General features: G+C 41.1%; 3 protein-coding genes across 3 annotated transcripts; 2 read left to right on the top strand and 1 right to left on the bottom strand.

Annotated features, from left to right (window-relative positions):
- On the top strand, positions 1-10644 carry LOC136261644 (chondroitin sulfate proteoglycan 4-like). The gene is made up of 4 exons (XM_066055681.1): positions 1-137; positions 821-906; positions 969-3880; positions 5444-10644. Exons 2-4 carry the CDS (start codon positions 831-833, stop codon positions 10523-10525), a joined length of 8070 nt encoding a protein of 2689 aa, XP_065911753.1. The 5' UTR covers positions 1-137; positions 821-830; the 3' UTR covers positions 10526-10644.
- Positions 10645-10779: 135 nt separating this feature from the next.
- LOC136261657 (homeobox protein ceh-12-like) lies at positions 10780-11904 on the top strand. Its single transcript, XM_066055695.1, has 2 exons — positions 10780-11148; positions 11201-11904. Exons 1-2 carry the CDS (start codon positions 10926-10928, stop codon positions 11587-11589), a joined length of 612 nt encoding a protein of 203 aa, XP_065911767.1. The 5' UTR covers positions 10780-10925; the 3' UTR covers positions 11590-11904.
- Positions 11559-23209, bottom strand: LOC136261650 (dual specificity mitogen-activated protein kinase kinase 5-like). The gene is made up of 22 exons (XM_066055687.1): positions 23153-23209; positions 23020-23099; positions 22917-22965; positions 22795-22862; positions 22692-22752; positions 22591-22631; positions 22488-22540; positions 22374-22434; positions 22257-22324; positions 13436-13544; positions 13331-13386; positions 13154-13244; positions 13050-13098; positions 12929-13002; positions 12719-12769; positions 12590-12661; positions 12446-12475; positions 12334-12360; positions 12250-12282; positions 12134-12195; positions 11956-12001; positions 11559-11904 (listed from the first exon to the last, which is right to left on the bottom strand). Exons 1-22 carry the CDS (start codon positions 23172-23174, stop codon positions 11695-11697), a joined length of 1413 nt encoding a protein of 470 aa, XP_065911759.1. The 5' UTR covers positions 23175-23209; the 3' UTR covers positions 11559-11694.

Raw genomic sequence — 23209 nt, 5'->3', positions numbered from 1 at the left:
TTACAAATCACAATTTCGTTGCCGTATATTTTCGTGTACAAATAAACATCGAGGGGGACAGAGGCTGAGAGATCGAGACTCACAGGATAAGAGAAACCATCGGGGCTGCTTGTGTTTAATAAGCCAAGACACACGAGGTATGACGAATTTAACTAGTACTTTTAATGAACTCAATATTAACGAATTGGATAAAAGTACAATAGAACGTTGTAGGTACGGTTCGAACAAATGTGGTAGGTGTTTTCTACGTTACCAACAACTGTGCCAATTAAATTAAACATTAAGGATGTGGTGTATTGTATTAGCAATCAAGTAATGGGATAGCATTCACAGAACAAAGTCAAGTAAATAGTTCAGTATGCACACAGGCACTACAGGTCAAGGGGAGTCTCACTCCAATAGCCACTGTGCTACAATCTGTAACCGCAGTCAAATTAAAATATGGACAAGTTTTAAGCAAAGGACAATTGTCAAGCTGTTTTTCTTAAGCAACATGAGTAAAGAGTACATGAAAATGTAAAGACAAAACTGGCTTTGACTGTGTGGTTGCGGATCGTAGTGACACCCCCTTGCAAGGTCTTATTTGCATGCAGACTTATAAGCAGTTACATATAGTATGCTGGTTGAGTAGTTCTGGATAGTGTAGTAGGTTCATCATGGGTGGCCTAACCAGAGTTATGTAGGTTGGAATTTTGATGGAGTCTTGATACTAACCACTAAATAGTTATTAAAGCCACACTAAGTTTCTGTGATGTTACTGGTCTCAGTTATGCTTATTTTTATTATATATACCCACTAATTTAATTTGTTATACTTATAGGGTGACAAACATGTTGTGGTGGGCAATTTTTTATTGTTACTGTATCACGCAAGTCGAGCTTCTAGTTTGTGATGACAATTTAGCTGGTAAGTGAGCAAACATAAATGTTACCAAATGCACTTCTCATGTGTTAAACTTCATTATATAGCATTCTCGGGTGGATACGTGCCTATAAAATGGCCAAAACTGTCAAAAAATAAATTAGAAGAGCTTGTAGTGGAATTCCAGCCTGTCTCAAGGACTGGGGTCCTATTTTTTATGGAATTTGTTCTGACGTCAGACAGCAATGTAATTAACATGTTATCTTATCAGAACAGTTCACTTCAATTATCTGTCAAGAAAAGTCTTAAAGGAGCAGTTACCAATCTTGTAAACAATACTGTCTCTTATAATTCTACAAATATACTACACCTACGAGTTATTAAAAATGAACTCAGAGTCAAACTAAACGATGGGACTTGGTACAAGTATTCTTTACAGCATAAAAATCGTAACATATTTGTGCAAGACCTTTTAATTGGTGGAGCTAGGGATTTCACTCTTTACCCAAGCTTTCCCGTCCGCAGTTACTATCTTGGTTTATTGAGTGACATCAGTGTCTCATCAAACTGTGAAAGTGTGATGGAAAAGGAGAGGAAGCAAGCTGTTATATTGGACCACTGTACGCATGTTTCTCCTTTGTTTGTGAAGTTCAACATTTTCAGTACCCCACTAACATCTGTTTCAGTAGATTCGACTAATTTTGCAGTCAGTTTTGTAATCACTGCACAAGAATGCGTTGGTCAAATACTCCATTTGGCTGATGAAAGTTTTACACTTGAATTGAACGCCAGCAAGCTTGTCACCAGAATCACAAACAGCCTGGGACATGTTATGGACTGCACTAGCACTAGGACAGTTGCTAAACAGACTGAAGTAGCAGTGAGTATTGTTGTTGATAAGGATAGTGTGCGATACATCATTGAAGGAGTTGAAGCTGGTAGTTGTAATGTTAGTCTCAATAATGTGACCTTTACTAGCACTTTGATGATAGGCGCCATGCAGAATGCATCCACACCATTTGCTGGTTACCTGCAACAGTTTTACTGGAATGGTGCTGAGCTCAATCTTGCTGGTCTAGTAAAGTCCCAAAATGATTCATGTACTGGTATTGGTCCAGTGAAGTGTAATCAGGATGAAGAGGGTAACCATCTTATCAACCTTCCTCCATCATGTGTTCAGCCTTTCAATTGTACTTTACGGGACTACCCCATACAGTGGTCAACTTTTGATATCTTGGTTCATCGTAACCTGTCTGTAGAGGAGGACAAATCGAGTAAATTGAGTAAGAATCTTTTCAAAATGTTCTTTCCTGTTCCACCATGTTTAAGCCAAGAACAGCAGGAAGTCTTGGAAAAGAATATCATTTTCACTTTACAGGAGCCACTTCCAGCTCACGGAATCATCACTGATAATGTAGAAGAGTTCTCTTTTGCAAACTTAACAGCTGTTGAATATGAGCAGTCTGATACAGATAGAGAAGTGAGCACAGATACAATTAGACTGTTGGTACAAGTACATTGTGGGCCATCTATATTGTACAGTAAGCATCTAACACTTTATGTTCATGTTAAGCCCCAGAATGATGCCCCTGAGGTTAAGACCAATTCAATATATATAGTGGTTGGGACAAGCCGGTTAATTACAAGAGATTTCATTTTGATTTATGACCCAGACACACCACTCGAACTTGTCAAGTGTATCGACATCAACATACACCTGTCTGGCCACGATAGAGCGGTATCCGGACATTTTGAATGGACAGATCCAAACATTACTAAACCCATTGTGCCATTCACTCAAGTAGACATTGATGCTGACAGAATTGCTCTACGATTGTATCTTAATGCTACCGGTAACTCTCATATAGCACTAACTGTTGCTGATAAAGAAGGAAGCAACCATGCAAGTCTAGATGTGCATGGTATTAATGGGACTATTAAAGTGATACAGAACAAAAGTATTGAGCTGACTGAAGGCCACAATGCATCCATATCTAACTCCAACCTTGTTGCAGGTACCAACTTTGATTATCAGTACCCTGTAGTAATGTATCTGCTAACGGCATTCCCAAAATTTGGAGAGATTTTGTTAGTGCACAACAACCATTTTGCAGAGAGTAATGTGTCCAAGTTCTCCCAGCAGGATATTGATCTAGGAAAACTTGTTTACTCACATACCAGGCCAATCCAATACTCTATAGAAGATTGTTTTGATTTCAAATTAATGGTGGAAGAATATAGTGGTGATAGTGGCACATTCTGTGTAAAGATTGTGATAGAAGATCATTTGCCACAGCTAAATGTCAGCCTATCCATCAGAGAGAACATTAGCCTCAATGAAGGGGAGGTGAAATCAATTACTACTCATGATCTTACCATAAGCATTGCTCCTGAGGTAGTGACCAGGAATGGATTAGCGATGCCACTCTCTGATAACATGCTGTTATTCCTTGTGTTCACTGAGATGCCAAAATACGGTGTTCTATACCTAAGCAATTCTAATGGTAGCAGAGCTCCCATCACTGGTAACATTACACTGGAGCAGTTTACCGCTGGTCAGCTGTTGTATGAACATCATCAGCTAGAAGAACACCATGATAATTTCAAGATCAGACTTGTGCCCGATCTCACCAATTACATTCCCATCCAGCTGCCAGATCACAATCCAGAGTATGCCATCTTTATTAACATTACGCCAGTTAATAACAATCATCCAGTAGTTCTAGTGTATGCTAATCTCAGTCCTACAGAAGGTACTAGCCAGATACTCACCAATAACATACTCAATATCACTGATGCTGATAGGCCAGTAGAAGACATGGATGTGTTTGTTTTACCAAAGAATACTTCTTTGTCAATAGGATATTTTGCTTCTACTCTAAACTTTTCAATTCCAATTGACAAATTTTTGGTCAGTGAACTAAACAAAAAGCATGTTGCTTATGTGCACAACCTTGGAAGTGCTTTAGAAGAAGACTACCATATCATTACTTCTGATGGAGCACATAACATTACAATGGTAAGTTTTTGCTTATTACGAGTTCCATTGTATAATGTTTGAGGTTATGATTGTTTGTGTTGCTAAGGAGCTTGTTTACAGTTGTTACTATGGAAACACAAAATACATAAATAAATGGTATTATTTTTATTCTGTGTTTTATAAACGAAGCACACAGCAGATGCAGGTTGGCTGTGTTGGGGTGTCTGCCTGGCTTTCTAGTTTGAGAAAATTGTGTGTCTGCATGTTTGCCCATATGGTAGAGTGAACTCCACACAACACCTGATGAATACTTTTTAATCAATCATGTACTTAAATTATTTGACAATTAAACACAAGCTAAGCACCTGCTTCCTGGTAGCACTACATCAACTTGTAGAGCTTTCTAGCATAGTAGATTTTCCTGCCATTTATATATATGTTATACTATCTATGGAACCAATTCTCTGGGTAGTATTGCCTCATGAGATTAAAAACCACTTACGTATTCAAAAATGGTGAGATTACTACAAAAATCGGCTGCAGCTATTATATCCCAGAATATGGGCAACACTGATCTGAGTCAATACTGAAGACATGGATGGTAACTAACTCTACATATCCAGGTGTACATGTAATAGTTATACCATGGCTGCGGGTGTATATGTCAGCAAAATCCCAAGCAGCCATGGTACAAGTGATATATATCACTTGGGGTTCACTCACCTAATAGGTGAAAGAACTAATGAGAACTCATCCCATTTGTTTTATACAGTAGCATCTGAAGATCGATTGTGGTTTTAATAGCGTGGGCTAATAGCCATCAAAACGTTGCCCATACGTTAAAACGTCATTAATACATTACTATGCTTCAACATGCAATGTTAGAAAACTTGCGATTGTGGGATGGAGTTTATATTGTTATCATTTTTGTACTAAGTTAAGCCAACTAACTTCGCTATTGGGACAGTAAGTAAGTTATTATATTAAGTTAAGTACTTAGAACTGTAAGTTACTAACCTATTTCAACATAGCAGTAGTAGCTTTGCTGTTCCATGGGCTGTTCAAAGGCTGATACGCGGTGGGTAGAAATACGCATCCACAATTGCCCAAACAATTATTTTGTGCCTTCATTATCCTTTAGTAACAACCAACTACTCTATCTTAGCCTATGTACTAAGCTTAGCAACCTCTACAAAACCGAGTCCCACAATACAAAGCTCTATGTTGCTCAATATAACGAGTCAAAGTGCATCGATTCTTTGAACTGGCTGGGTATCAAAGTCATTGGCAAACCGCTTTTCCATGATATTGCCCGGGCAATATGCGAGTTAAACACCAAGCGGCGCCTTTGAACGCCCACGCTAAAGTGGTATATACAGCTATATAACTGTAAACTGAAAAGTTAATGCTTCGTGTATATGTGAATGACACAAGCAGGCAGACAGAGATTTCATGACTGGTACATTGTCTACGCTGTAATGTTTTCATCGTGTGTGTATGTATACCTGTAAGGCTGCAATAAGTAGGATGTAATGTGTGTTATGTATGTGACAAATTAGTTGTTGTTATTCATATGTTGATGTGGATACTTACCTTGTGTAGGAGTTGAAAGTTGTTGCTCGGCCTCTGGAGCTAATTGTACACCCTGTTCTTCCATGCTCAGTTCATTTAGACCTACTTGAGGCTAACATGGTACAACTCCATTCAAGAATTGTTGATGTACAGCTGGATATTTCCGATAATACTCCCAATATACAAATTACTACAACAAGCACTGCTATATTGTACAAAAATGATACAGGATTTTTTCTAGTCCAGAAGTTCGCGAAGAGGGATTTGGACTTGGGACGTATCTGGTATGTTGTCATTGACAACAAGACTAGAGTTGATAAAGAACAGATTAAACTGAGATTCTCTATTGGCCATGCTAGTGTAGCCTCGTATTTTAAAGTTTGCTTAGATGTTCTGCCTTACCCCCAGCTAATTTCTAACAAAGTAGCTAGTATATCATTGCCAGAGCATGGGGAGGTTGTTGTTGGTAAATCAGTACTGCATATTGCCAATACTAGGAACCAAACATTTTTGTTTGGTTTAGAATATGAGCTTGTCACACCTCCACCTAGTGGCCAATTGGTACTTGTGTATTCAGACTTCTCTTCTACACGAGCAAGGCATTTTTCACAGGATTTTGTTAACAATGGTAGTGTTAAATATTACAATCATAATTTCTCTGGTGGTTCAGACATGTTTGTTTTGGCCCTTTCTAACCAGTACTACAAGTATACTGATAATGTTACTGTTCAGATTACGATTAACTTACTGAGGCTTGATGTGGTGAACAATGGATTCGTGGCCACTGAAGGAAAATACCATACTATTAGGAGAAATGAACTTTATGGTCTAGGACCGCCGGGGTACAATGTGAAATTCTTTATAACTTCTTTGCCAAAATACGGCTTCATCTTTGTCAGCAACAGAACTGGAGTATCATTGAACTTCACCAAAGAGGATTTGGACAAAGGACTAGTGGTATATAGCAATGACGGTGAAGAGCATTATTATGACAGCATGAATGTTACCATCAAAGGAATACCCACAACCTCCCAGGCCAGCAATAACATTACAGAGGCTGACATCACCTATGTTGGTACTGTCAACATTACTATTGACTTAGTCAATGATCATGCTCCTCGTGTGTGGAACCATAGCAGTTTAAATGTGGTCAATGGACAGACAGCCATCATTACATCTTATGTGATCAGCTTTCAGGATGATGATATTAACATGAATATTAGTCTTTTGAGATACTCAATAATCATACCCCCACTTGTAGGAAAGATAGTGTTCATTAACAACAATAGCCGAGCAAACAGCTTCTTGCAGTTAAACATTTTAAACCACGAGATCGGTTATCGTCATGAAAAAAAGGATATATTTACAAAAGAAACAGAGTTTTGTGGTGTGACTATTTCTGATGGAAATAAAACAGCTTCAACTTTTATATACATTTTCATTTTGCCATACACTATTTTGCCTGTTACAAACAAAACTCTAGTGCTAGACGAGGGCAATAGTTTCAAGATATCTCATGAGAATATATTATTTCTGGCTGACAAGGCCGAGCCACCTGCCAATGACAGCGAATACATATACAATGTAACTAAACAGCCAGAGTATGGGGAACTAAGAAAACACGGCTCTTCTTGTGGATGTAGTTTTACACAAGAAGAGTTGAAAAATGGCTCTATAATGTACCAGCATGATGGCTCTGACTCTACCAGTGACTATTTTGAATTTGTGGTGACAGTTCGTGGGTACTCTACAACCACAATGACAATGACAATCACTGTTAATTCTGTTGATGATGAACCTCCCTCAGTAACCTACATTCCGCAGTTACTGGTTAACTATCATGGTACGATTTATTTTAATAATTCTATTCTACTTGCATCAGATACCGAAGCACCCCCTTCCAATCTCTTGTTTACTATAGAAACCTTTCCAAAGTTTGGTAGAATTTTGTGTGTTAGGCCTGGTAGAAAGCAAGAAGCTGTATCTGATTTTACCCAGGTGACAGTAGACCAAGAGATAATTCTGTATAGGCAAGAAACAGTTGAAGAAGGAAATTGGACTGACACTGTCACCTTGTCTCTTGTTGATGGTAAAAACAATTATAGTGGCTTGATTGAGATTTCTATAGTATTAATACCTCCTGTTTTGCCAGTAATTGTGAAAGAAACAGAACTGCTTGAAGGAGAGATAGAGCTCCTAACTACAGAGCATATAAAGGTGGACCACCCTTACTTGTCCACATTGGAGTTCTACATAAATGTCACCAAACAGCTGAAATATGGAAAAATGTACTCGTATGAGAACTCTCAACTTGCGTTATATTTTAATAGCACTGCCATGAATAACAATTCAATATTTTATGTCAATTTTGAAGACAGTGAACAACCGCAAGATTTTTTCAAATTCAGAGCAACAGCTGGCGGGGTAACTAGTGAAGAGCATAAATACGTATTTAACATTATTCAAATGAACGATGAGTACCCTGTTGTTAGAAAAAATCAGCTAGTTTCCTTTTGGGCTGGTGAAGCAAAGTTGATCACTGCTGATGGTCTGCTTGCTGAGGACAGTGATACGAATCCACCTGATAATCTAACTTTCATCATCACTAATGCTAATAGCTCCTTTGGTCATTTTGCATTCAGCAATGATCTACTTGTTCCCATTGCTAATTTTAGCCAAGATGACATTAATGCTGGTATTGTGGTATTTCAGTCACATCCTGCTAGAGATGCCATAGAAATACGTATTGATTTCACCCTCAATGATGGAGATGTGAGCCACAATGTAGAAGATTTCATGACGTTCGAGATCAATGTGCTCAGAGTTACTGTTAATTCACAGCCTATTGTTGTGAAAATGAATGAAGCAGATTTGATAAGATTTCAAGCTTTCACCAATGACAACAAATATAGACAGATTATTTATGAAATAAATACTCCTGGAAAATTGGGTGTGGTGGTGGACTCAATTAGCGGTGACATTATTACTAATTTTACTCAGAAACAAATTGACAGTCAACAAATTAAATATCAACACACTGCTGTGGATCAGTGGGAGGAACTGGACAGTATAAATTTTACTGTTTATGCAGAGTACGGTGAGCCTGTCTATACCACTCTGGAAGTTGAGATTGTACTGACAAAGAGTAACACTACTTATCTGGCTGTTAGTACTGCTGTTAGTCTCGACGAGGGTGGCAAGATTTGTTTAAATGATTCAGTCTTGGATGCCCGCAATGTGTTGTACAATGTATGGAAGAACAGTAATGAATCCATTAGCTTCCATGATCTAAGAATCCGGTACAATATTGTTGATGCTCCTGTTCATGGAAGCCTCACGATTAAAAATATTTCTATCAAGTTTTTTAATCATGTTGACTTGAAGAATTCTACCAGGGTATGCTACCACCATGATGACTCAGAGACAGATCGTGATAGCTTCAATGTGACCATCAGTTTAATGCACAATTCTTCTGTTTGGTACCACAATAGTACCATCATTACTGTGCTGATCTCCATCAGAGCAGTCAATGATGAAATCCCAGAGTTTGATGGGCGAATAAATAGGACAACTTATAAGTGGTATTTGTTCACTGATGCTAGTAACAGCACCAATATAATCCAACCTAGTGATTTACACTTGACAGACATAGATACACCAGATGATCAGTTGTTTTACATCATATTGAATAGCTCAGGTGGACAGTATCACTTCATCTCAACAGATCAGCCAGTAACAAACTTCACTCAACAAGATATCAACATGAGAAGAGTTCAGTACATACCTACAATGTCTAACTCAACATCTACTTTTTATTACACTGATGGGAATAACCAAAGTACCAACTACACTATTCATTATTATCTAATAGACCTCAAGTTAGATGCCGAAGTTGTGAAGGAATTACGCTACTTTCAGAATGAAAGTTCTAATGGAATTGTACTGACCACCAGTCACATACACTCCAGCACAAATGGTTACCAAAGTGACACCATATACAACATCACATCTCAGCCTTTGCATGGCAGTCTTGTAAAAGATAGTAATGGTCACCTCAAAAGAATTGTATCTTTTACCCAGTTAGATATTGATAACAATTTAGTGAAATATAATGTTACCGATACCAGCAGCTACACTGATAACTTTACCATGAAGGTTACCAACAGACATGAGTCAAGTGGACCATATACATTAGTCTTTGTAGCAAAGGCATCGATAAGCATTAACAACAGTACTGTTTTGGCATTGGCTTCAACAGGGGGTGAGAAGCCGCTCCCAATTGACTTGTTTGATGCTCATCAACTGGCTATTTTATCACAATCAGATCCTTTATTCACTGTTGTAAAGCCTCCTATGTATGGCCGTCTCAGAATCAAATCTGATAGGAAGCGCAGCACAGAAACCTTCACCTTTACCTGGAAGGAATTTTCACAGCGCAGGGTTTTATATTTACTTGATGAAAGTGTATTTAATTCTTCAGATGAGTTTAACGTTTCAGCCAGTGAAGTTACTGAAGTGATACTAGTGACAGTAGAGGCTACTGGGATGCAGGCTGGCATTGTAAACCTCTCTTTTGTGGTTACTGAAGACATCTCAGTTCCTACAACTACTGTTGTGGTTACCCCAACCTCCCAGTCTACTTCATCATATACTCCAGGATCTGTATTTACTCTGTTTGCTCTTGTGCCTATCATTGGAGTACCTTGTTTCATATTATTAGTAATAGCAATACTTATTGGATTTTGGTACTCGCAAAAGTTGAAAGAGAAAAGGCGGTGGGCAGCTGCACGGGGCTCATCAGCAATTTGCATGGGGTCACATTCTCAGTTCAGTCTCCCTCGTCAAACACTAGCTGCCAGTGAAATTGATCATCACAGCGATCAAGACAGTGAACTCAGCAACTCTGATGAAGGAATATCAATGCCGATGGATCACTTAGAGGATGACATTGATCCAGCCCAATACATGGATGACCCATACAGAGTGTCAAGCAATCATTCAACTCCATATCACCCACTTCATACTGCCAGAGAAACTACAGCTACTGCTGAATCACAGCATGCTTCACACATGAATGTCCCTATCCTTAAGAGCATAGAATACTGGATCTAGTATTATATAACTTTTTTTCCTCATTTTTTTTTATGAATTGAATTTTGTAACTATTTCTACATGTTGTACATATTATCGAATGCGTTTCTGTAGTGCTCAAAATAATTATTGGCAATTAGTATTTTATTGATGGGAGAGTGAGTACTATGGAAGGCGGCTGGAATGCGAAACCTCAAGGTGTTGGTGAGTTATGTGCCCTGAAGATAACTGTGATTAAACACTACGCGGACGTGTTAACGAGTGTAGTGACACGTTGAGGCTATTTTACTACTGTACCCAGCGAGGTGATAAAGAAAGAAACCTATTAAAAACACACGAGTAAATTTTGAAGTTATGTCAAAATGATAATTCTTTTGCATTTGGGGATGTCTGCAAGCTGTTGTCTAGAATATCTGTAGTCATGGCCTCTAGTGGCGGCCAACCGAGCTCTGCTTCCATGGAAAGCAAAAGAAGCCCACCCCCGTTTTATATTGAGGGTATTCTGAGAGATTCTAAGGAGAAAAAGGACGATAGCCAGCAAGGAAGTTTTCAGGCACAGCTAACTCCGATTTCTCCTGCAACCATGCCACCTAGATTGCCTGTATCTAGCCCTATAAGCAGCTACATGGCAAGACCTTTCTCTGGTAAGCCTGCACAGCTAAAAGCAATCAGCTAACTGCTTTATATTTGTAACAGGGCTACCCATTGTAATACCATTGATTTACACACATCCTTACTTGCCTGGTCAAGGCCGCAATGAACGCTGTGTCTACCGCCGGAGAAAAGCTAGGACTATATTCACTATTGAACAGATGTGTGAGTTGGAGAAAAGATTTCAGGAGCAGAAATACTTGACTGTCCCTGAACGAATGTTGATTGCTAGTCAACTAGCTCTGACAGAACAACAGGTGAAGACATGGTTCCAAAACAGACGGACTAAGTGGAAACGAGAAAGCAAGCGGGCAGGAAGAAACACTGACAGTGAAGCAAAGACACAACACTCCACCGACAAGGATGAAACAGATGTAGAACAGTACTCAGACGGTGACAGCAGTGACAATGAAAATATTGCTGTCGTAAAATAATAACAATTAGTACAGAGATTTCACACTTAGTATATTTACAGACAGTGTATTTTATAGCATTAAGTGAATTATATTTTATAATTAAGAAGTAGAAAACGAGGTTGTTTATTGAGTGTCCATTGCTGACTGTGTATTGGATTGATGCAAATAGTTTGATGCTATGATGCCACTGTATGTTGAACTAGTCGAAGATGCTAGTGATACTTCTGACGGGTACTTCTTCATCATCAATCTTCGCTGCTCCAGTGTCCAAATTACCCACTGTGAGATGACTTCTTCTGATGATTCAATGTGGATGCAGATGAACTGGTGCCTCTGGACATAACAAACTGTAACTTGTTCCCCTCACAAGTTTTGTCTACTTACAAACAAGCCTTCCATGGTGGGACGTGACTTGTAGTTTTTCTGCATGCTGTGATTAGATAAGCAAGTCAAATAACTCATAATTGTAATAATATAGGGTTAGACCTATGATTGTACATTACATTCTATAGGATTAGGACTGCTAATACATAACATCCAAACCCTTAACATGTACACTGACCATTGAGAGACAAAGTCTACTAAATGTGGGGAGCATTTATCAGCCGGCAGCGTAGGTGGTTGCTGGATGACCAACAAAACATGGTAAGTCTTTTCACTGTCAACATATCACTTCACCTCATTTACGATGCACTGCAACAATTCTATTGGCTAAGAAATACACTAAATAGGATTAAGGAGTTAAGTTATACAGCTACTAACCAGCATTGAAGTGGTTCTTGTGCTGTCCTGTAAAATAAATTGCAAAGCGTATGGAATACACAACAAACGAACAGAAACACACACACACACACACACACGTGATTTTACTTACACTAAAGTAAGGGAACTTGCCAACAGCCATCTACAGACACATAAGAGAGTTGTTAGCACAAATGGCCTTAAACACTAAAAATTATATACTGTTGAAAACTGTCAAATGCCAGTAACAATACTGAGTTGACAACACATAAGGCACCTCAAAGAGAGTGATTCCTAAGCTCCACACATCAGAGTGTAAGCCATACTCTTCACCAATAATTCTCTCAGGCTACCAACAGAAATAAATGCATGTACACTTGCAGTGTTGAGTGGGATGAAAACTGACCGCCATGTAAGCATTAGAACCAATGAAAGTCTTTGTCATCGACGTAGCTAGCTGTGAAAATAATACAAACACACCTGATACAGTGAAACCTCATTAATAGGGCCACATATGGGACAATAATGGGGAGGGCTTGTACAACTTAGTTATGTTTGGGATGACTGCTATAATGAAGTGGTCTTATCAAAAATTTGTTGCACTAAAGACACTTACCTGAACACTAACACCAAAATCACACAACTTGACATGACCCAATGTGTTGACAAGGATATTTGATGGCTTGATATCTACATGGTCACTTAGTAAGAGCATGTGACACAGGCATGGGGACTACCTCGGTGCATGATCTTCAAGCTCCACAGATAACTCAGACCACTGACCACCTGCAGCACAACTAGTGCTTACCAAAAACCAATAAAGTGAACTATAACTGCTTACAGAGACTGTAATTCTGCCAAGAACTTGCTCAGGGATTGCTCCATAAGTGTCCAGTGATCCACCATCCATGTATTCTGTACACATTGATATCCTAGGATTGGATCAGACAAAAGAAATAGTTACAGTGTTTCAGATTCAGTGATACAGCCACACCAATATTTTCATACATTATTGTACCTGTTATCTTCAGTGAAAAACACACCATAGAAGCCAATGATGTAGCGTGATTCACACTGGAGAGAAGAGGGATCAAAGATGATGGCAGTATTAATTAGTTGGTACCTTATGTAGTATGTCTAACTCTGACATTATCTTCCTCTGCTCATCTGGCGTAGCATCCAACTGGATCACCTTGACAGCCATGACAGTCCGTGAAGGAATGTGGTGTGTTCTAAATAGTACAGTTGTAATGGAATTATCAATTGTAACCTATCACACATTGTGCTTAGTACCGTAATTTTCGTTGTAAAATAATTTTCGTATGCAACAACTTGTATGAAAATTTCTTACACAAAATTTTTTACATAAGATCAAATTACTCTAATAGAGCAGTCATTCACATAAATCATACGAAAATATTTTTACACAAAAAATTTTACCATGAAAAAAATTTGCATAAAAATAAAGTGAATTATGGTAGTTCTTAAAAGAGTGGCTATTATTTTATTTACCAGTAACTTGACAGCACTCCTATTTAATTAGGAGGTCTCACTGAGACAACAGTGGAACTACAGAATATATTGGTATAGGGCGAATGTCAAGGCAAACATTTTTCGACACTTGGAGAGGTGTGAACAGTGACTGGGAGGCAAGCAGGGAAGCAAGCTCGATGGAGGAGCTGGTTGCAGAGGAGAAATTTCCAGAGAGAAGGACTTAACCTTAACTTGAAGCAACTAGTTTCTGGCCAGTCGCTGGTGCTGGCAATGAAACTGGAGTTGCCAAGTGGAGCATCGACAGAGGAGATATGGCAGTAACAGAAAGGAGGTTCTTGGAATTGGAGCAGGAGCCTCAGAATATACAAGTAGTAGCAGTAAATGACAATAAATGAATCTTTATTGTTGATGGTGAGGGATGTCTCTACAGAGCACGTAAGCAATAATTAAGACAGACACCAGAGCATGTCAGGGATAATGATCATGTGGGTAATGATGGCAAAAAGAAAGTAACTTCTTTAACTGACTTGCTATCTGCTACAGATTTTCTCCCAAATTGTGGTGAGAATAAGTTGTGGATTTATAGGAATTTTACTTCAACAGCTACGTGCTATCTTAAGAAATGGTTACAACTCTCAAGAAAGGTCATCTGGGTGATGCAGTTCTCATTCTTTGCACCTTTACAGCTCAACTTCCCCTGCCACAATCTTCACAACAGGAGTGCAGCCAGTCTACGCTGACTTACAGCGACTTTGCTTTAATGAACCACTACAAGAAACACACCATCAACTGTGTTGGTCACACCTTATCAACCTGATGTTGTTATCACTCCATCAATTGATATTGTAGAGTTGACCTGCCCTCTTGACTCACTACAATACATCAAATCTCAACAACACCAAAAAACTGAGCATTTGCAACTACCTGCTGAGTTGGACCGCTTGAACATTACTCACTGCTACACAAACAGTGATTTGGGCCATTACCAATCAAAGTAATTAAGAATGCAATTTGACAAGATCTGTCATTTTCAAAAGTCAGTGTGTAGAGACCTTTTGGATGGAATGGCCAGTGCTGCAATGATTGTGTTGGAGCCTGACTCTAGTCTGGGATCTCATGATTTCTAACCTAACAGGATTCACACAGAAACTGGAGAAGGGATTAAAGTTTGGAACACTGCAAATGCTGAAGAGCTAGTAGAAGTCACCGATGAGACAGAGAGAAATATTCGTAAAGATCGTAACGATGTTGTGTATGCATATGTCAAAAACGTATTTTATTACTGTGAGGTTAATCAATGTAACAGTCGCATACAGCAACTTGTGCATTCTCACTTGACCAGTAAATTGACAAGCTGAGCAAGCAAACCTAATTACTGAAATGTCCAATAAAGTTGATAAAGTAAACTCCCGGAATGATGAGCTATACAGTAAAGTCCAAGCAGTTTCGGGATTAATCAGTACAGGAAAGCCTCCTATCATGCCGACCGAGCCTCCTGCATCCACGTTTTTAACTGTTGCTCAAGAATTAGATGATAGAGAGTGCAGAAAGAATAATGTGATAATTTATGAAACTAGTTCATCGTAAGATGAGAAATGGTTCTGTCTGATATCAGTGCAAAAGCCACAAAAGTTTTATGACTGGGCAAACCTGCTGAAGGGAAAGCTAAACCTGCTGAAGGGAAGCTAAACTTGCTGAAGGGAAAGCTAGACCACTTCTTATTACAATAGTTGATTTGTCTAAGAAAGAATGTTTCTCATTCCTACTATCTCCAATGCCACTCCCAGTACAAGAGCATTTATATTTCTAAAGACATGTCAAAATTTCAGCAAGAGAAGCACAGAAAGTTGATTCAAGAATTGAAGCAAAGTAGGGGGTGAGAAAAATCTAATAATACTTAACAGCGAAATCGTACTTAGAAGAAAATGCTCCCTCTGTTGGAGAAGTGACAAGTTCCTAGTGATAACAATCTGACTGAGCATACAAAATGCCCTCCTCCCCCCCACTTGGCCGCATCAGTAATTCTGGCTGTCCAGTAATAAACAAAAAGCAACTACTGGCAGCAAAAGATATGACAAGGTATGTGATATTTTAAGAACAAGTTTGAAAGAGATTTACTGCATGTAACACTGATATTTCTTCAGTTAGTAGCTCTAAATACAATAAAGTAAACAGAATAATAGTCCCATTATATCTAGTACACTTATGCGTCCACTCCCACCTTTTCTTTTTCCTGCACACATGTTGGTAGCTCGTGTAATGGTGTCTGATGGTCAAGATAACCCCGAGACAAGAATAACTACCAAAGAGATGACAGAACACAATAAGAGAGTAGTAGAGCTATTGACGACCAGAATATTTCTGATTTATATATTAATTCAATGATTGGAAGATGGTAGCCATGAGGCACAGAAAAGTACAATGACCAGTGATGAATGGTGACACCAGGCAACCATTTATCCCATTTTCCCTTTCCCTACACCATTCTGTAGAGTGACAACTGAATCACCCATGACCGCTGCCATGAACAACTTGCAACCTCTTCTTGGTTCCTTAAGTGTGCAGGGCCAGGAAGTGGAGGAGGAAAAGAAGGACGGTTGTTTACTTGCTGGATAAAGAAGAGCCATTAGAACTCATCCAATTTGACCCAACAGTTGAAAACAACGGATGCTGGTGACATCTTCTTTGAGAAGTACTCCACTCAGACCTATAAAATTATGGAAGACTTCCCAAAGTCTAACTTTACAGCACTTGGTACTCCCAAGTTGGATGACTGGTCAAGAGATAATCCAGCAAGCAGGAAAAATCAGATACTCAACTTCACAGCCCTGCACTTGACCAAAAATTCAAGGTTACACCTGAGCAAGTGGTTCTACTCATCCAGGAGGTCCTGTCCTCCTTGGAAGTGCATCCCACTATATCACCCATGAGCGACAGAGAGTGGCTTGGGCCTGTGTCAACCCATCAAGCACTCCACCAGAGGACACAGAAAATAAGGAGACTACCCTTTTTTGCAGAGAATTTCTATAGAAAGCCACCAAGTGGATGGAACAGTAAAAAAGTTCTGACAAAGGTTGCAGGAGACAGGCACAACGGACACTATCACCCAAACGCCACCAATCAGACCACAACACTAATGATCTCCAATGTTTTTGGAGTAGAAGTACATAGACAGGCATCAGAGGTGCCCAAGGCCGTACTACTGACCTAACTTTATGAAGCCAGTTAGTCAAGTCACACCCAGGTAAAAAGGACAAGAACCCCGGCCAGCAGTAATGAAACAGACTCAAGAGATAGTAAACACACACACACACACACACACACACACACACACACACACACACACACACACACACACACACACACACACACACACACACACACACACACACACACACACACACACACACACACACACACACACACACACACACACACACACACACACACACACACACACACACACACACACACACACACACACACACACACACACACACACACACACACACACACACACACACACACACACACACACACACACACACACACACACACACACACACACACACACACACACACACACACACACACACACACACACACACACACACACACACACACACACACACACACACACACACACACACACACACACACACACACACACACACACACACACACACACACACACACACACACACACACACACACACACACACACACACACACACACACACACACACACACACACACACACACACACACACACACACACACACACACACACACACACACACACACACACACACACACACACACACACACACACACACACACACACACACACACACACACACACACACACACACACACACACACACACACACACACACACAAATACTGTAATTACCCCTATAACAAACAATATTTGTCAGTTATTCCAACCTGTCGCTTGCCATAATATTGCTTGAGCAATTGCCTAGAGATAATGGGTTTTACAAGTGGTCAGGGGGGTTACAAGCTAGAACTGGTGTCAACACCAATTCAGAAGGTTCCACCCAGAGTCATACAGGTAAATAACAGCCATCTGATAATGGAGGAAGTGGACAAGCTACTATCCAAGGGAGCAATAAAGATAGTTCCCCTTGCCCCAACCAGTTCCTTAGCAGAATATTTGTTATCCCAAAGAAGGATGGCTCTAAACAGGCTGGTGATCAACCTGAGGCCATTGAATCAGTTCTGATGGAGATACACTTCAAAATGAAGAACCTGAGTATGATGAGGGACCTACTGAGGCAGGATGACTGGATGGCTTCAGACACATACCTTTCAGTTGCAGTGTGGGAAGGCCATCAAAGATATTAATGTGGCAAACTCTTGAAGCTGGTACTGGTGTGACTACACCATGAAGCTGGTACTGGGGTGACTACACCATGAAGCTGGTACTGGCGTGACTACACCATGAAGCTGGTACTGGTGTGACTACACCATGAAGCTGGTACTGGCGTGACTACACCATGAAGCTGGTACTGGCATGACTACGGCATGACTACACCATGAAGCTGGTACTGGTGTGACTACACCATGAAGCTGGTGCTGGTGTGACTACACCATGAAGCTGGTGCTGGTGTGACTACACCATGAAGCTGGTACTGGTGTGACTACACCATGAAGCTGGTACTGGTGTGACTACACCATGAAGCTGGTACTGGTGTGACTACACCATGAAGCTGGTACTGGTGTGACTACACCATGAAGCTGGTACTGGCATGACTACGGCATGACTACACCATGAAGCTGGTACTGGCGTGACTACACCATGAAGCTGGTGCTGGTGTGACTACACCATGAAGCTGGTGCTGGTGTGACTACACCATGAAGCTGGTGCTGGTGTGACTACACCATGAAGCTGGTGCTGGTGTGACTACACCATGAAGCTGGTGCTGGTGTGACTACACCATGAAGCTGGTGCTGGTGTGACTACACCATGAAGCTGGTGCTGGTGTGACTACACCATGAAGCTGGTCCTGGTGTGACTACACCATGAAGCTGGTACTGGTGTGACTACACCATGAAGCTGGTACTGGTGTGACTGCACCATGAAGCTGGTACTGGTGTGACTACACCATGAAGCTGGTACTGGTGTGACTACACCATGAAGCTGGTACTGGTGTGACTACACCATGAAGCTGGTACTGGTGTGACTACACCATGAAGCTGGTACTGGTGTGACTACACCATGAAGCTGGTACTGGTGTGACTACACCATGAAGCTGGTACTGGTGTGACTACACCATGAAGCTGGTACTGGTGTGACTACACCATGAAGCTGGTACTGGTGTGACTACACCATGAAGCTGGTACTGGTGTGACTACACCATGAAGCTGGTACTGGTGTGACTACACCATGAAGCTGGTACTGGTGTGACTACACCATGAAGCTGGTACTGGTGTGACTACACCATGAAGCTGGTACTGGTGTGACTACACCATGAAGCTGGTACTGGTGTGACTACACCATGAAGCTGGTACTGGTGTGACTACACCATGAAGCTGGTACTGGTGTGACTACACCATGAAGCTGGTACTGGTGTGACTACACCATGAAGCTGGTACTGGTGTGACTACACCATGAAGCTGGTACTGGTGTGACTACACCATGAAGCTGGTACTGGTGTGACTACACCATGAAGCTGGTACTGGTGTGACTACACCATGAAGCTGGTACTGGTGTGACTACACCATGAAGCTGGTACTGGTGTGACTACACCATGAAGCTGGTACTGGTGTGACTACACCATGAAGCTGGTACTGGCATGACTACGGCATGACTACACCATGAAGCTGGTACTGGTGTGACTACACCATGAAGCTGGTGCTGGTGTGACTACACCATGAAGCTGGTACTGGTGTGACTACACCATGAAGCTGGTACTGGTGTGACTACACCATGAAGCTGGTACTGGTGTGACTACACCATGAAGCTGGTACTGGTGTGACTACACCATGAAGCTGGTACTGGCATGACTACGGCATGACTACACCATGAAGCTGGTACTGGCGTGACTACACCATGAAGCTGGTGCTGGTGTGACTACACCATGAAGCTGGTGCTGGTGTGACTACACCATGAAGCTGGTGCTGGTGTGACTACACCATGAAGCTGGTGCTGGTGTGACTACACCATGAAGCTGGTGCTGGTGTGACTACACCATGAAGCTGGTGCTGGTGTGACTACACCATGAAGCTGGTGCTGGTGTGACTACACCATGAAGCTGGTGCTGGTGTGACTACACCATGAAGCTGGTGCTGGTGTGACTACACCATGAAGCTGGTGCTGGTGTGACTACACCATGAAGCTGGTGCTGGTGTGACTACACCATGAAGCTGGTGCTGGTGTGACTACACCATGAAGCTGGTACTGGTGTGACTACACCATGAAGCTGGTACTGGTGTGACTACACCATGAAGCTGGTACTGGTGTGACTACACCATGAAGCTGGTACTGGTGTGACTACACCATGAAGCTGGTACTGGTGTGACTACACCATGAAGCTGGTACTGGTGTGACTACACCATGAAGCTGGTACTGGTGTGACTACACCATGAAGCTGGTACTGGTGTGACTACACCATGAAGCTGGTACTGGTGTGACTACACCATGAAGCTGGTACTGGTGTGACTACACCATGAAGCTGGTACTGGTGTGACTACACCATGAAGCTGGTACTGGTGTGACTACACCATGAAGCTGGTACTGGTGTGACTACATCATGAAGCTGGTACTGGTGTGACTACACCATGAAGCTGGTACTGGTGTGACTACACCATGAAGCTGGTACTGGTGTGACTACACCATGAAGCTGGTACTGGTGTGACTACACCATGAAGCTGGTACTGGTGTGACTACACCATGAAGCTGGTACTGGTGTGACTACACCATGAAGCTGGTACTGGTGTGACTACACCATGAAGCTGGTACTGGTGTGACTACACCATGAAGCTGGTACTGGTGTGACTACACCATGAAGCTGGTACTGGTGTGACTACACCATGAAGCTGGTACTGGTGTGACTACACCATGAAGCTGGTACTGGTGTGACTACACCATGAAGCTGGTACTGGTGTGACTACACCATGAAGCTGGTACTGGTGTGACTACACCATGAAGCTGGTACTGGTGTGACTATACCATGAAGCTGGTACTGGTGTGACTACACCATGAAGCTGGTACTGGTGTGACTACACCATGAAGCTGGTACTGGTGTGACTACACCATGAAGCTGGTACTGGTGTGACTACACCATGAAGCTGGTACTGGTGTGACTACACCATGAAGCTGGTACTGGTGTGACTACACCATGAAGCTGGTACTGGTGTGACTACACCATGAAGCTGGTACTGGTGTGACTACACCATGAAGCTGGTACTGGTGTGACTACACCATGAAGCTGGTACTGGTGTGACTACACCATGAAGCTGGTACTGGTGTGACTACACCATGAAGCTGGTACTGGTGTGACTACACCATGAAGCTGGTACTGGTGTGACTACACCATGAAGCTGGTACTGGTGTGACTACACCATGAAGCTGGTACTGGTGTGACTACACCATGAAGCTGGTACTGGTGTGACTATACACCATGCATCAAGGGGCACTTTTCATAATGTTCCTGGATGACATGCTGGATATGTCTTAGTCCAGGGATGAATTGGAGAGACAACCATAATAGCCATACATCAAGCCCTTGCTGTGGTACCACGGGCTGCAACACCTGAAGAATCAGACGCTACAGGCATCTCAGTCAACAGTAGTTATAAGCCAGGAGACACTCCCTGGAATGGCAGTCTACTAGAACAAATTTATTGACTGGGGCTCTGAGACATTTTTCTTGAAGCAATGATAGAAAATATCACATTTAAATTTGATCATCTCACACACATAGCCCCAGGTCCTTTAACCACATCATAGTGTGTAACATATAACTGCAACACAATTGTGAATGTTCCTAAGAATCTTTCTATAAACTTGAAGATTTTCTGTCTGGGTCATTATACCATATATGACAATTTTTCACTAGAAAAATAAAATTTACATACAGGAACTGTAAGTTAACAGAGATAAAGCAGAATCCATCTTGTGCATCTCCTGCACTTTTCCTCCACTGAAGAACAGCATCTATTACTACCAGCTACTGTTTAGTAACAAGGTTATACAGTTGATTTTGAATGGCCGTCAGTGAGAAATAGCTGTACATAATATTACCAACAAAATCTGTTGCCAGTAATTTTCATTGCCATGATATTATCCACAAGCAATGGGAAATCAATCTGGGCCACTTGGGGGAAATTCACACACTTCCTTACACATACAGGATGTATATTAGTGATCTCACAGTGTATTTGCATACATTATACCACACAGTATTACTGTACCCATCTCATACCTGTATACTGTTCCTCCTGTGCCATGACCAAGTACTTCTAAATACTGTAAATCCTGAGGAAATATTTGCTACAAAGAGAAAAATAATATGACTTGGATCTGTACACAGTCCGGCTACCTGTCCAGAAGAGAAAAGACTCATTAAAGTGTCGTTGGATAAACAAGACTTGCGACTTTCACTGCAAGAAGAAATTTGACTGTATACTTTGTTATTACACACAATATTATGTACCTGCTGCCCCCACTAGACATAGCACTGTTTGATGATCTGCTCCTTGTATTGACCTGTAGCAAACATGTGCTACCTCTACAAACCACATGGACAATGCACTTACACTAAGACCATGAATGTTTCTTTTTGTTGAGTTCTTTGATGCTACACGAAGTATGAATACAACAAAAATAACTTGAGGAACAGTACTAGTAATATGTTCACCTCTAGGGTATATAGTTAGCGGCATAGCCGAGCTGCCGTACTGTGATATCCTCCATTGACACTATACCAACACTGAACTAAGCATACAATGTCAGGTACTCACGTATTCTATCATGGCTGCTAGTTCTTCATCACTTCTTACTGTGATCCTGTCCCCATCTTCGTCCTCATCTATAGATCGATACGTCAACCGCACCAATGTGTTAGAATACAAACAAAACTAACATTGGAAAGACGTTGGTGTAACGTAAGGCAGTACCCTAGTCATCACCTCCTATTGTGTACAACGATCCCGTGCTGTGATTATTGCAATCGCTTTGTAACTCACCAGTACGTCTCTGAAAGTGATCTCGTTAGGAATATTCCAGTCATTGTCGTCTGAGTTGAAACCTCGTATTCTCAACACAACTGCGTGCGTCCCGTTAGCCATGATTAACTGCGAACAATAGCTTTTTCCTTACTGTTTATAAGGGGGATCCCCATTAGTATAATTCAAGCCCACAATCTCTTTATTTCGG

Source organism: Dysidea avara, chromosome 7 (genome assembly GCF_963678975.1).
Source record: "Dysidea avara chromosome 7, odDysAvar1.4, whole genome shotgun sequence".
Classification (NCBI taxonomy): domain Eukaryota; kingdom Metazoa; phylum Porifera; class Demospongiae; order Dictyoceratida; family Dysideidae; genus Dysidea; species Dysidea avara.
This window is presented reverse-complemented; position numbering and strand designations above follow the sequence as displayed.